This window comes from Hyperolius riggenbachi, chromosome 11 (genome assembly GCF_040937935.1).
Source record: "Hyperolius riggenbachi isolate aHypRig1 chromosome 11, aHypRig1.pri, whole genome shotgun sequence".
Classification (NCBI taxonomy): domain Eukaryota; kingdom Metazoa; phylum Chordata; class Amphibia; order Anura; family Hyperoliidae; genus Hyperolius; species Hyperolius riggenbachi.
In genome coordinates, this window is record NC_090656.1 from 243,732,713 (window position 1) to 243,747,151 (window position 14,439).

The following is a 14,439-nucleotide window of genomic DNA, read 5'->3' on the forward strand; positions in this document are numbered from 1 at the left end:
CGTCACTTACCCTCTGCAGCTCCAATCACACCCTGTGCGTCACTTACCCTCTGCAGCTCCAATCACCCCCTGTGCGTCACTTACCCTCTGCAGCTCCAATCACACCCTGTGCGTCACTTACCCTCTGCAGCTCCAATCACACCCTGTGCGTCACTTACCCTCTGCAGCTCCAATCTTACCCTGTGCGTCACTTACCCTCTGCAGCTCCAATCACACCCTGTGCGTCACTTACCCTCTGCAGCTCCAATCACACCCTGTGCGTCACTTACCCTCTGCAGCTCCAATCACACCCTGTGCGTCACTTACCCTCTGCAGCTCCAATCACACCCTGTGCGTCACTTACCCTCTGCAGCTCCAATCACCCCCTGTGCGTCACTTACCCTCTGCAGCTCCAATCACACCCTGTGCGTCACTTACCCTCTGCAGCTCCAATCACCCCCTGTGCGTCACTTACCCTCTGCAGCTCCAATCACACCCTGTGCGTCACTTACCCTCTGCAGCTCCAATCACACCCTGTGGGTCACTTACCCTCTGCAGCTCCAATCTTACCCTGTGCGTCACTTACCCTCTGCAGCTCCAATCACACCCTGTGCGTCACTTACCCTCTGCAGCTCCAATCACACCCTGTGCGTCACTTACCCTCTGCAGCTCCAATCACACCCTGTGCGTCACTTACCCTCTGCAGCTCCAATCACACCCTGTGCGTCACTTACCCTCTGCAGCTCCAATCACCCCCTGTGCGTCACTTACCCTCTGCAGCTCCAATCACCCCCTGTGCGTCACTTACCCTCTGCAGCTCCAATCTCACCCTGTGCGTCACTTACCCTCTGCAGCTCCAATCTTACCCTGTGCGTCACTTACCCTCTGCAGCTCCAATCACACCCTGTGCGTCACTTACCCTCTGCAGCTCCTGGTTCTTCTCCTCCAGCTGGGACTCCATCTGCCGCAGCCGTTCCTCGATGTTCCCGTGTCTCTCTTCTGCCTGTTACCAAAGACAGGAGGATGGGAGGCATTATAACATTATAGCACAGCAAGAGGCACAGACTCATCCACGCTCACAATAATAAATGCAGATACATAAGCTGGTGAGATCTTGTGGGATGTAGAAGCAAAAACCATTGCAGTGATGCAGCGGATAATTACGGGCTTCAAGACCTCACTGTGGCATTTGTGATCATGAAGATGCAGAATTCAAAGCCCTGGGGCTTCAACCATGGATGGTAATACACTAAGCATGGATAGTCCCAAGGCTTGCTGGGTAATTGTCACATGACTGGAGTGCAACCATTATCATGGGGTGGAGGAAGCATTATGAGCAGGAAACTAAAGAGAAAAACCGAGAGCCCAATATAGTGTAGTATGTCAGGAATGTTGATAAATGGTAAAGTGAGAATAATTATACTCACAAACATGGGTTACCGTCCAGGTAACCACTATAAAGGCAGGTGAGGAGATTAAGCCTGTCCTCACTCAGGGCTAAGAAGTCGCTCTCTGTAGAAGTAGGAAAGTGGAGATGACACTCCCATCCACCAGGAGTGGACGCAATGTATTAGTATGCAGTACAGAGGCGCCAGCAGGATAAAAATTCATAAAAGTTTTAAAATTGCTGGGAGGAAGTGGTGGACTTGCCTCCCAAAAGCAAAACAGACTACCTGTTTTCAAATAAATAACACGTTTATTATACGATACCCCAGTAGGAAATGCAACGCGTTTCGCGGGTCAAGCCCGCTTCATCAGGCAAACAAGGGGTTAACAGGGAATCTGTAGTAGCAGGGTTAGCGCCTCACTGAGGCGCTAACCCTGCTACTACAGATTCCCTGTTAACCCCTTGTTTGCCTGATGAAGCGGGCTTGACCCGCGAAACGCGTTGCATTTCCTACTGGGGTATCGTATAATAAACGTGTTATTTATTTGAAAACAGGTAGTCTGTTTTGCTTTTGGGAGGCAAGTCCACCACTTCCTCCCAGCAATTTTAAAACTTTTATGAATTTTTATCCTGCTGGCGCCTCTGTACTGCATACCATTATGAGCAGGAGGTCTATCTGGGAACTAGTGATAAAACTCAGAGGTGTATCCAGAGGGGTGCAGGTATGGAATGTGCCATGGGCGCTTCATACTAGGGGCACTGCTCCATAGCATCCCTGATGTTCTATATCTAGATTCTAGTTTCTATCTGGGGACATCCTTCTGCCTGGTTACAATATTTGGGGGAAGAAGATGCCCACTTGTTATTTGGGGGATTTGTACAGCCTGACCTATTGCCGCTCTTCATTCTCACAGCTCATGCTTTATGTCAACTTGGATACAATCAATTCAACCGAGACCACGCCTTTTTGGATCTTGACATCACCTTTTTGGATGGTGATACCTCCCCCTCCTCCTCTACCCCAGGAGGGCATATTTCAGTCTTCAGTAACAAAATGTTCAGCCTTATTTCTTTTCTCCTATAAGTTCCTATACATGTTCTAATGTGGTCTGTGTTACTGCAGCCTTTTCTAGTTGCACAGTGTCTGTATTATCTCTGTTATATGATCTAATCTTCTCTGCTCTGTCTTTGTGGGGCTCAGGCACTCAGGCAGGAATGTGCTGGTCTGCTTGTGATAGGATAGAAGCTATACACACCCTTTCCAGGCCCCCTGCAGGCTCTGTATAAGTCACAGACTGAGCTTCTCTGAGCCTATCACAAGCCATGTCTTTTGTTTGTAAACACTGCCTAAAACTGGCAATTACAAGCCAGGATCTCAGCAGGGAGAGGCAGAAACAGCACAGAGGGGCCCAGGAAAACATAATGAATAGAACGGTATGCTTTTTATTGTAAGAATTTTAGAGTACAGATTCTCTTTAGCCATGTGCGCTGTTTTCCCTGGATAACGCCTCTGTAAACAGCGGCCCTCACGGATCTCCAGATAACTGATAAAGCTCCAAGGAAGAACACCACTGAATATGTCATAATAAATAAAATTGCTTATATGTTTACAATATTAATTTCCAATTGATTTAGTCGGTGTTTGCTCATTGTAAAATCTTTCCTCTCCCTGATTTACATTCTTATATGTATCACAGGTGACAACATTTTTACTGCTGGCAGGTGCATTACTAAGGAAGGTTTGTTTGGTGTGTGCTTTGAGCAGCAGCAACACCTGATCTCCCAGAGTGCTCTGGGAGGAGACAGCATCGTGACATGTTCACCTAGGCAGTGACATCACAGGGAGGGCGTGGCTACAATATACGATGTATAGATTTAGGAAGAAGTGTTTCTGATGCTGAAACCAGGACCGCCGTTGTGAATAATCTGCTTCCCTACCTTTAACCCCCGTGGCGATGTGATTCTTTCCGTATTTTAGGGTCTAAAAGCGGTAAAAATGTTTTCCACCCTTTCAGACCCTAAAACCTGGAAAAAGTCCTGCTGCCAGGGAGATCTGCAGCAGCCCAGCAATCAGTCACTTCCCTGGCTCCAGTGCTGCAGTTTTCCCTCCATCCTCCGGGGGGCGCTGCAACTCTAGAGTGAGATTGCCAGCTGTCGTCATGACGACAGTCGGGGATCTCACCAGCAGGTAGCAGAGCCCCGGAGGAGAGGGAAAAAAATGGCGGCATAGGTCAGGATTCCTGGGAGGTATGTAGAAACGCCCGCTGCACGCATTGCTTTGCATATAGTCTCCGGCGGCTACCCCGAGCAGAGGTTGGGATTACTGCCCTTAGCTGCGGTTTTCCGCCCCTATCCTAGCTCGGGAATACCGCCAAGAAGGTTAAAGTGAACCTCCAGACTAAAAATCTACTCAGCAGCACTGAAAAGGCTTGGTGTTTCTTTATCAGTTTCACAGCATCAGAACTTTGTTTTTCTTATAGAAGTTTTATTTTTAGCTGCATTTTTAGCTAAGCCCCACCCCATCAAAGAAAATTGCCTGGGCTTTTTCCCCCCTGATGCTATGCAAAGCATGATGGAATTGTTCACGTTGCCTAGCAACTGGGAGCGGTGATCAGGACACAGGACAGTTGGAACTGTGTCTCATGCTCCCTGTCACCTCCTTTCAACCAAAAAGATGGCAGCCCCCATGAAATCTAACATTTGCCTGTTCTTTTAAAACAGGGTGGGTAAGAGATTATATTACCTATCTATTTTAATTAACATAACTAATGTAACTTAATGACAGTATGTTTGTTAGGCTGAAGTTCCCCTTTAAGAGGTAAAAGGCGCTACAATTTATTTTTCTCCTACGGTATGTTGCAGTCGAGTACAGTTGCCAGTAAAAGTCTGAGGCAGGGGTCACACTTGTCTGCTTTTTGCGTGTTTTCTGCACAGAAATACAGATTTCAACTGAGAAGCCATGTAATCAATGAGCGGTCGTCACACTTGAATGCAGATTTTGCACGCAGAAAAAAAACGGACATCCTGCAGGATAATTCTGCACATTTTGTCAGTTTTCTCTATCAATTATTATCAGCTTCGGTGAAAAACACACTTTTTTTCTGAATACAAAGACAGAAAAAAAAACAGCCGGGTTCAAGACAAGTCTGACAGGTTTTGGCCTAGTCCATCTCCTTCAGTATCTCCCTTATTTTATACAAAAATTCATCAGAAAAAAAACAACACTCCTGATCTTCTTATATCAAATAAAAAAACTTGAAAATTTGATCAGAATTCTCGAACAAATTAAAAAAAAAAAAAAAAAAAGTTTGATTTTTGGGTACAACGGATCGTATTTATTGAATTGGTGTAACATTGGATCTTGTAATTGTATGGTGTGTGGCCACCTTAAGCGACAAACATAAGTGAAAAGTAATTTACAGTGCGTTTTAGTGTGGGAGAATTGCACGTCTTGTCCTTGTGATCGTTGTGGCGCCTCTTTACCACTTAGGAAGGTTCTCTCATCCTGACATTTCTGCCTCCTTCATACACAGGTGCTGAGCCTGATACCCATTAAAGCCCATACACACCGCATGCAAATGTCTGTAGCTGCAAGGTGGTGACAACAGATAAGCCACAATTGGAGTTTTTATAGCAGCGACAGTTCGCTCTAGCGACAGTTGTACACACGAGGCAACAGAAAGGGTAAAGACTCAGCGGAAGCGGTCTGCTAGACAGAGCAGACAACCGGATGTTGCGTGGACGTCTGTTGCTAGCAAGTCTACTGTCTGTATAGACTTCCATACACATGTGAGAACAACGACAGACTCCGCAACAGAAATCATGAGCGATTCACCAGTTCAATCTCTCAAACATGGCCGTTTCAGCAGTCAGTCTGCTGACAATCCTTGTCTCTTGTTGCGTCCACACGAATGAATCGTCGTTTAAAACGTGTCTGTACAGACATTTGTATGCTGTGTGTTTGGGCCTCTAGAAAGCTCTCCAGTAGATGCAGCACACAGGGCAAACACCGTCAGATTAAAGGACACCCGAGGTGACATGTGACATGATGAGATAGACGTGTATATACAGTGCCTAGCACACAAACAACTAGGCTGTGTTGCTTTTTTCTTTCTCTGCCTGAAAGAGTTAAATATCAGGTATGTAAGTGGCTGACTCAGTCCTGACTCAGACAGGAAGTGACTACAGTGTGACCCTCAATAAGAAATTCCAACTATAAAACACTTTCCTAGCAGAAAATGGCTTCTGAGAGCAGGAAAGAGATAAAAAGGATCAATAGTTCATAGATTTTAGCTCTGGCATACTTCAATGAATGTGTCATTGAGAAAAAGCAATAAAACAGTAAAAACTTAAAAAGTAGAGTTAAATATAAAATAATACTGTGTGATATCTTAAAAAAAGTTGTTTTTAGGAGAAGGATAGATACAATTGTCTATTTTCCCCTCGGGTGTCCTTTAAGGACCCAGCCTACTTCAGAGACCAGGGGAGAAGTGCCTCCAGTTATAAAGGCAAACAAGAGATCAGCTTTCTGGGCCTGAAGACAGCTGATACAACAATGCTAAATAAAGTCTGCGGCCTGTAAGCGCTGGCCTGTTTGTTTTCACCCAATGTGGAAAAAGCCAGCTTTGACTAAATGTTTGCTATCAATGCAACAAAGTAGTGAAAACAAACTGAGGGATGAAGGGGGTCCACCAGCAGTCAGCTGTGACAATACAGCGGCTGAGCTCAGGCATTGTTGGCCGACGCGCAGCAGACATTCTCTTCAGTGAAAGATGAGTTGATGCTCCATATTCTGCACTGTGGCTGCTTGTTTCGCTGACAGTCTAATTATGTGAATCCATGTCGTAAAGGGATCCTAAGCAGCTCCTGGTTTCAAACAGTTTATAGGGCTGCCCTGTTTGAGGGGTTGGTGTAAAGTTCACCAAGTGTGACTTATCTGTTTGAAGCACAGTGTACCCTAATGCTGAATGGGTTTGTTTGATCTCACTCCATCCCAGCAGGGGCTCCTACACCCCCCATAACCCCGCTGCATGGACACGCCCCTGCTGTGTCCTCTCTCCATCCCAGCAGGGGCACCTGTACCCCCCTTGACCCCGCTGCATGGCCACGCCCCTGCTGTGTCCTCTCCTCATCCCAGCAGGAGCACCAGTACCTCCCATAACCCCGCTGCATGGCCACGCCCCTGCTGTGTCCTCTCTCCATCCCAGCAGGGGCACCTGTACCCCCCTTGACCCCGCTGCATGGCCACGCCCCTGCTGTGTCCTCTCCCCATCCCAGCAGGGGCACCTGTACCCCCCCCCATAACACCGTGCCATGGACACGCCCCTGCTGTGTCCTCTCCCCATCCCAGCAGGAGCACCAGTACCTCCCATAGCCCCGCTGCATGGCCACGCCCCTGCTGTGTCCTCTCTCCATCCTAGAAGGGGCACCTGTACCCCCCTTGACCCCACTGCATGGCCACGCCCCTCCTGTGTCCTCTCCCCATCCGAGCAGGGGCACCTGTACCCCCTCATAACACCGTGCCATGGACACACCCCTGCTGTGTCCTCTCCCCATCCCAGCAGGAGCACCAGTACCTCCCATAACCCGCTGCATGGCCACGCCCCTGCTGTGTCCTCTCATCATCCCAGCAGGGGCACCTGTACCCCCCTTGACCCCGTTGCATGGCCACGCCCCTGCTGTGTCCTCTCCCCATCCCAGCAGGGGCACTTGTACCCCCCCATAAAACCCTGCCATGGACACGCCCCTGCTGTGTCCTCTCCCCATCCCAGCAGGGGCACCTGTACCCCCCATAACCCCGCTGCATGGCCACGCCCCTGCTGTGTCCTCTCCCCATCCCAGCAGGGGCACCTGCACCCCCATAACCCCGCTGCATGGCCACACCCCTGCTGTGTCCTCTCTCCATCCCAGCAGGGGCACCTGTACCCCCCTTGACCCCGCTGCATGGCCACGCCCGTGCTGTGTCCTCTGCGCACGCAAAAGTCCGCGAACGGACTTCACGTGCTAACTGTTTAGCACACCCGTGCTAAACAGTTTGCACCGCTTTGTGAATCAGGCCCCTTGAGTTTTAACCCTTCCAGTTCCTTGAAAAATAGTCAGATGGTTTAAGCTGATAATTTTATGCTGTTAAATGCTTTTATTACTACGTCAATGCTGGGGCCATAATGATCTGTAAGACTGGAATAAGCTGAGGCATGAGCTAGAGCCTGGCTTTGCTTCTAAGCTGAGGCATGAGATAGATCCTGGCTTTGGTTCTAAGTTGAGGCATGAGCTAGATCCTAGCTTTGGTTCTAAGTTGAGGCATGATATAGATCCTGGCTTTGGTTCTAACCTGAGGAATAAGAAAGATTCTGGCTTTGGTTCTAAGTTGAGGCATGAGAAAGACCCTGGCTTTGGTTCTAAGATGAGGCATGAGCTAGATCCTGGCTTTGCTTCTAAGTTGAGGCATGAGAAAGATCCTGGCTTTGGTTCTAAGCTGAGGCATGAGATAGATCCTGGCTTTGCTTCTAAGCTGAGGCATGAGATAGAGCCTGGTTTTGGTTCTAAGCTGAGGCATGAGATAGATCCTGGCTTTGGTTCTAAGTTGAGGCATGAGATAGATCCTGGCTTTGGTTCTAAGTTGAGGCATGAGATAGATCCTGGCTTTGGTTCTAAGTTGAGGCATGAGCTAGATCCTGGCTTTGGTTCTAAGCTGAGGCATGACATAGATCCTGGTTTTGGTTCTAAGTAGAGGCATGACATAGATCCTGGTTTTGGTTCTAAGCTGAGGCATGAGCTAGATCCTGGCTTTGCTTCTAAGCTGAGGCATGAGATAGATCCTGGCTTTGCTTCTAAGCTGAGGCATGAGATAGATCCTGGCTTTGGTTCTAAGCTGAGGCATGAGCTAGATCCTGGCTTTGCTTCTAAGCTGAGGCATGAGATAGATCCTGGCTTTGCTTCTAAGCTGAGGCATGAGCTAGATCCTGGCTTTGCTTCTAAGCTGAGGCATGAGATAGATCCTGGCTTTGGTTCTAAGCTGAGGCATGAGCTAGATCCTGGCTTTCCTTCTAAGCTGAGGCATGAGCTAGATCCTGGCTTTGGTCCTAAGCTGAGGCATGAGCTAGATCCTGGCTTTGGATCTAAGCTGAGACATGAGCTAGATCCTGGCTTTGGTTCTAAGCTGAGGCATGAACTAGATCCTGGCTTTGGATCTAAGCTGAGGCATGAGATAGATCCTGGCTTTGGATCTAAGCTGAGGCATGAGCTAGATCCTGGCTTTGGATCTAAGCTGAGGCATGAGATAGATCCTGGCTTTGGTTCTAAGCTGAAGCATGAGCTAGATCCTGGCTTTGGTTCTAAGCTAAGGCATGAGCTAGATCCTGGCTTTGGTTCTAAGCTGAGGCATGAGCTAGATCCTGGCTTTGGTTCTAAGCTGAGGCATGAGCTAGATCCTGGCTTTGGATCTAAGCTGAGGCATGAGCTAGATCCTGGCTTTGGTTCTAAGCTGAGGCATGAGATAGCTCCTGGCTTTTGTTCTAAGTTGAGGCATGAGCTAGATTCTGGCTTTGGTTCTAAGCTGAGGCATGAGCTAGATCCTGATTTTGGTTCTAAGCTGAGGCATGAGATAGATCCTGGTTTTGGTTCTAAGCTGAGGCATGAGCTAGATCCTGGCTTTGCTTCTAAGTTGAGGCATGAGCTAGATCCTGGCTTTGCTTCTAAGTTGAGGCATGAGCTAGATCCTGGCTTTGGTTCTAAACTGAGGCATGAGCTAGATCCTGGCTTTGGTTCTAAGCTGAGGCCTGATGTAGATCCTGGCTTTGGTTCTAAGCTGAGGCATGAGAAAGATCCTGGCTTTGGTTCTAAGCTGAGGCATGAGATAGATCCTGGCTTTGGTTCTAAGCTGAGGCATGAGATAGATCCTGGCTTTGGTTCTAAGCTGAGACCTGAGATAGATCCTGGCTTTGGTTCTAAGCTGAGACCTGAGATAGATCCTGGCTTTGGTTCTAAGCTGAGGCATGAGATAGATCCTGGCTTTGGATCTAAGCTGAGGCATGAGATAGATCCTGGCTTTGGATCTAAGCTGAGACCTGAGATAGATCCTGGCTTTGGTTCTAAGCTGAGGCATGAGATAGATCCTGGCTTTGGATCTAAGCTGAGGCATGAGATAGATCCTGGCTTTGGTTCTAAGTTGAGGAATGAGATAGATCCTGGCTTTGGTTCTAAGCTGAGGCATGAGATAGATCCTGGCTTTGGATCTAAGCTGAGGCATGAGATAGATCCTGGCTTTGGTTCTAAGTTGAGGCATGAGATAGATCCTGGCTTTGGTTCTAAGCTGAGGCATGAGATAGATCCTGGCTTTCATTCTAAGTTGAGGCATGAGATAGATCCTGGCTTTCATTATAAGTTGAGGCATGAGATAGATCCTGGCTTTGGTTCTAAGTTGAGGCCTGAGATAGAACCTGGCTTTCGTTCTAAGTTGAGGCCTGAGATAGATCCTGGCTTTCATTCTAAGCTGAGGCATGAGATAGATCCTGGCTTTGGTTCTAAGCTGAGGCATGAGATAGATCCTGGCTTTGGTTCTAAGCTGAGGCATGAGATAGATCCTGGCTTTCATTCTAAGCTGAGGCATGAGATAGATCCTGGCTTTGGTTCTAAGCTGAGGCATGAGCTAGATCCTGGCTTTGGTTCTAAGCTGAGGCATGAGCTAGATCCTGGCTTTCGTTCTAAGCTGAGGCATGAGCTAGATCCTGGCTTTCGTTCTAAGCTGAGGCATGAGCTAGATCCTGGCTTTGGATCTAAGCTGAGGCATGAGATAGATCCTGGCTTTGGATCTAAGCTGAGGCATGAGCTAGAGCCTGGCTTTGCTTCTAAGCTGAGGCATGAGACAGATCCTGGCCTCCGTTGTACATTTTATACCGGATGACGGTTAGTGGTGTCGGCAGAAGCAGAACATGCTCCGGTGTTAAGCGAGTGCTCAATGAATGCAGTGCGAAGCCTCACTGGGTAACGCCAACATACTGAAGCCATGGGATGGATGATGGGCAGATGGCATCCTCTCCTTGCAATGGAGAAAGCACGGCAAGAGAAGAGCGAGCACGTTCTACCTTCCTAGGCACGGGAGCGAGTGCCAGCAGCTTAGACTCCTTAGCGGCGGGCTTTGCCGGAGACAAGTGCTCAGACTACAGAGTCAGAGGATAAGAAAGGTCACAAACACACATAACAGCGACTCAGAAGCAGATACAGGACAGTAACAGGTGCACATATAGAGTTAATCAGCAACGAGATAGAACATTTATCAGAGTGCAGAGACCGACAAGAAGGAAGAGGCACTCTGGATCAGAAGTAACGACAACACATCATATAATTGCACGCAATGCCGTCTGCACTCCGTTCGGTACACCAGAGCTGTGGCAGGAGGTGATCCAAACATAAATCAGCCACTATGAAACATTTCTCTGGATTACATCACAAAACCTGAGCAAAATAACAATATTACCTGAATTCACATGTTCCTATAAAAATATTCCAATGGACTTCTTTGCCTCTGGGCTGGCCTTACCATAGAGGCAAACAGGGCAACTGCACCCAGGGCTTCCTAGTGCTGATACCCCCCCCCCCCCCCCCCCAGGTCTCCCTGACTTGGCAACTCACCTGTCCCGGCGCGCTGCTCTGTCCGTACTCCCCCTGGCTGCCTCTTCTCCATGACCGGTCACATGACATAGATAATGATATGCTCCGGGTCACGGAGAAGAGCCCCCCCCTGGAGGATGAAGACGAGTGCACAAACCGAAGCAGAAAGCCAGGACAGGTGCGTTTCTATGCTGACAAAATGCTGCAGGGGACCGGGGAACACAGGCGATCTGAGAAGGGAGATCTGGGGGTGGCAGCAGCCAGCTTGGAGGAAGTTCGCTGTGGGGTCCCCCAGATTAATTTAGCCTCAGGGTCCCATTTGGGCTTAAGCCGGCCTTGCTGTGCCTCTAGAGATTCCAGTGGGAACTGAAGTAATCATGTGCCCAATCATTTACTGAGAGAATCAGACCTTAGAGGAAAATGTTCCCCCCTTCTTATCCCACACAAAACTGCTCCCATTGGCAGAATCGTAATTCCCTGCTCATGCGATAGCCATGGCAGAATGAACTGGCCAATGAGAGAAGCTTCATGAGGGAGGAAGGGGAGGGAACAATGTGCGTCTCAGGCCTGAGTCTGACTCCATAAACAGGAGGACACAAGTCCACTAACACCCCACGTGTTGTGTTCAGAGGCTGTACTCCACTAACAGCCCACGTGTTGTGTTCAGAGGCTGTACTCCACTAACAGCCCACGTGTTGTGTTCAGAGGCTGTACTCCACTAACAGCCCACGTGTTGTGTTCAGAGGCTGTACTCCACTAACAGCCCACGTGTTGTGTTCAGAGGCTGTACTCCACTAACAGCCCACGTGTTGTGTTCAGAGGCTGTACTCCACTAACAGCCCACGTGTTGTGTTCAGAGGCTGTACTCCACTAACAGCCCACGTGTTGTGTTCAGAGGCTGTACTCCACTAACACCCCACGTGTTGTGTTCAGTGGCTGTACTCCACTAACAGCCCACGTGTTGTGTTCAGAGGCTGTACTCCACTAACAGACCACGTGTTGTGTTCAGAGGCTGTACTCCACTAACAGACCACGTGTTGTGTTCAGAGGCTGTACTCCACTAACAGGCCCACGTGTTGTGTTCAGAGGCTGTACTCCACTAACAGGCCCACGTGTTGTGCTCAGAGGCTGTACTCCACTAACAGGCCCACGTGTTGTGTTCAGAGGCTGTACTCCACTAACAGCCCACGTGTTGTGTTCAGAGGCTGTACTCCACTAACAGCCCACGTGTTGTGTTCAGAGGCTGTACTCCACTAACAGCCCACGTGTTGTGTTCAGAGGCTGTACTCCACTAACAGCCCACGTGTTGTGTTCAGAGGCTGTACTCCACTAACAGCCCACGTGTTGTGTTCAGAGGCTGTACTCCACTAACAGGCCCACGTGTTGTGTTCAGAGGCTGTACTCCACTAACAGCCCACGTGTTGTGTTCAGAGGCTGTACTCCACTAACAGCCCACGTGTTGTGTTCAGAGGCTGTACTCCACTAACAGCCCACGTGTTATGTTCAGAGGCTGTACTCCACTAACAGACCACGTGTTGTGTTCAGAGGCTGTACTCCACTAACAGCCCACGTGTTGTGTTCAGAGGCTGTACTCCACTAACAGACCACGTGTTGTGTTCAGAGGCTGTACTCCACTAACAGCCCACGTGTTGTGTTCAGAGGCTGTACTCCACTAACAGGCCCACGTGTTGTGTTCAGAGGCTGTACTCCACTAACAGCCCACGTGTTGTGTTCAGAGGCTGTACTCCACTAACAGGCCCACGTGTTGTGTTCAGAGGCTGTACTCCACTAACAGCCCACGTGTTGTGTTCAGAGGCTGTACTCCACTAACAGCCCACGTGTTGTGTTCAGAGGCTGTACTCCACTAACAGGCCCACGTGTTGTGTTCAGAGGCTGTACTCCACTAACAGACCACGTGTTGTGTTCAGAGGCTGTACTCCACTAACAGCCCACGTGTTATGTTCAGAGGCTGTACTCCACTAACAGACCACGTGTTGTGTTCAGAGGCTGTACTCCACTAACAAGCCATGTGTTGTGTTCAGAGGCTGTACTCCACTAACAGACCACGTGTTGTGTTTAGAGGCTGTACTCCACTAACAGCCCACGTGTTGTGTTCAGAGGCTGTACTCCACTAACAGACCACGTGTTGTGTTCAGAGGCTGTACTCCACTAACAGCCCACGTGTTGTGTTCAGAGGCTGTACTCCACTAACAGACCACGTGTTGTGTTCAGAGGCTGTACTCCACTAACAGACCACGTGTTGTGTTCAGAGGCTGTACTCCACTAACAGCCCACGTGTTGTGTTCAGAGGCTGTACTCCACTAACAGCCCACGTGTTGTGTTCAGAGGCTGTACTCCACTAACAGCCCACGTGCTGTGTTCAGAGGCTGTACTCCACTAACAGACCACGTGTTGTGTTCAGAGGCTGTACTCCACTAACAGCCCACGTGTTGTGTTCAGAGGCTGTACTCCATTCTCCACATTCCACAATCCAATTTCTCAGACTATTATCCACAGACTTAGGCCTCAATTCACGGAGCATTATCAAACGTTTATCAAACACTTTATCAAACGTTTGATAATTTACCTCATGTGTAAAATCTCACTAAGGTGTTATATATTTGTTGAACGTTTTATTGGTAAAACATTCGATAAATATATAACTCCTTAGTGAATTTAAAATGAGATTTTACCCATGAGGTAAATTATCAAACGTTTGATAAAGTGTTTGATAAACGTTTGATAATGCTCCGTGAATTGAGACCTTATAAACAAGCAGGGTGGGGAAGTTAATGTTCAGAGTACAGAGTTGAGAGGGACCCCCACAGAGCATGCATCAGTGCAGGCCCAGAGTTACTGCTGGCTGAAGTCATTCACTTTGCTCAGGTTTTGTGATGCGACAGCTCTGATTTAAGGATTATCACAACTTTGCACATAATTCTTTACTCATTTTCAAAGGTCGGCTCACAAGTTCACAGATTTAAACAACGTGTATTCATTCATATATCAAATGAATTTGTCCCAGAGTAAAAGGCAGTGTGCATAACTTTTTACGAAGAGGTTTTGGACTACTCCATCTCCTCATGGGGGAATGTTTTATATTTCTTTCCAATTCGAGACGTATAATCCATTTTTTTTATCGACTGAAACATTAAAAAAAATGTAACCAATGTACCACACACACATTAATTTTTTATTTCCCAATTATGAATTTCTATCCATTTTTCTTGAAAACAAAAACAAACAAAAGAAAAAAGGAAATAAAATCAGATTTCTCACTTGAGGAAAAAAAAATGCCTGATTGCCATAATATTGTTTTGCTTTTTTATTGTATTGTGTGTGGCCACCTTTAGAGATTGTGCGTTGCCATGTGACAGTGACATGGGGAGAAAAGGATTTAGAATATATTTTACTTTGAGACATGTACTTCATATATGAATCTGTAAATGCGCCTTTTATTTTTG

The 14,439-nt window shown here is 48.0% G+C and overlaps 1 protein-coding gene across 9 annotated transcripts in view; it reads right to left on the bottom strand.

Annotated features, from left to right (window-relative positions):
* The window catches only part of PPFIA1 (PTPRF interacting protein alpha 1), a 266,952-nt gene that overhangs the window by 107,784 nt on the left and 144,729 nt on the right, over positions 1-14,439 (bottom strand). For all 9 annotated transcript variants that reach the window (XM_068260407.1, XM_068260411.1, XM_068260409.1 and 6 more), the window contains exon 10: positions 899-982. In XM_068260407.1, the coding sequence (XP_068116508.1) occupies positions 899-982 (84 nt within the window). The remainder of the gene's footprint in view (positions 1-898; positions 983-14,439) is intronic.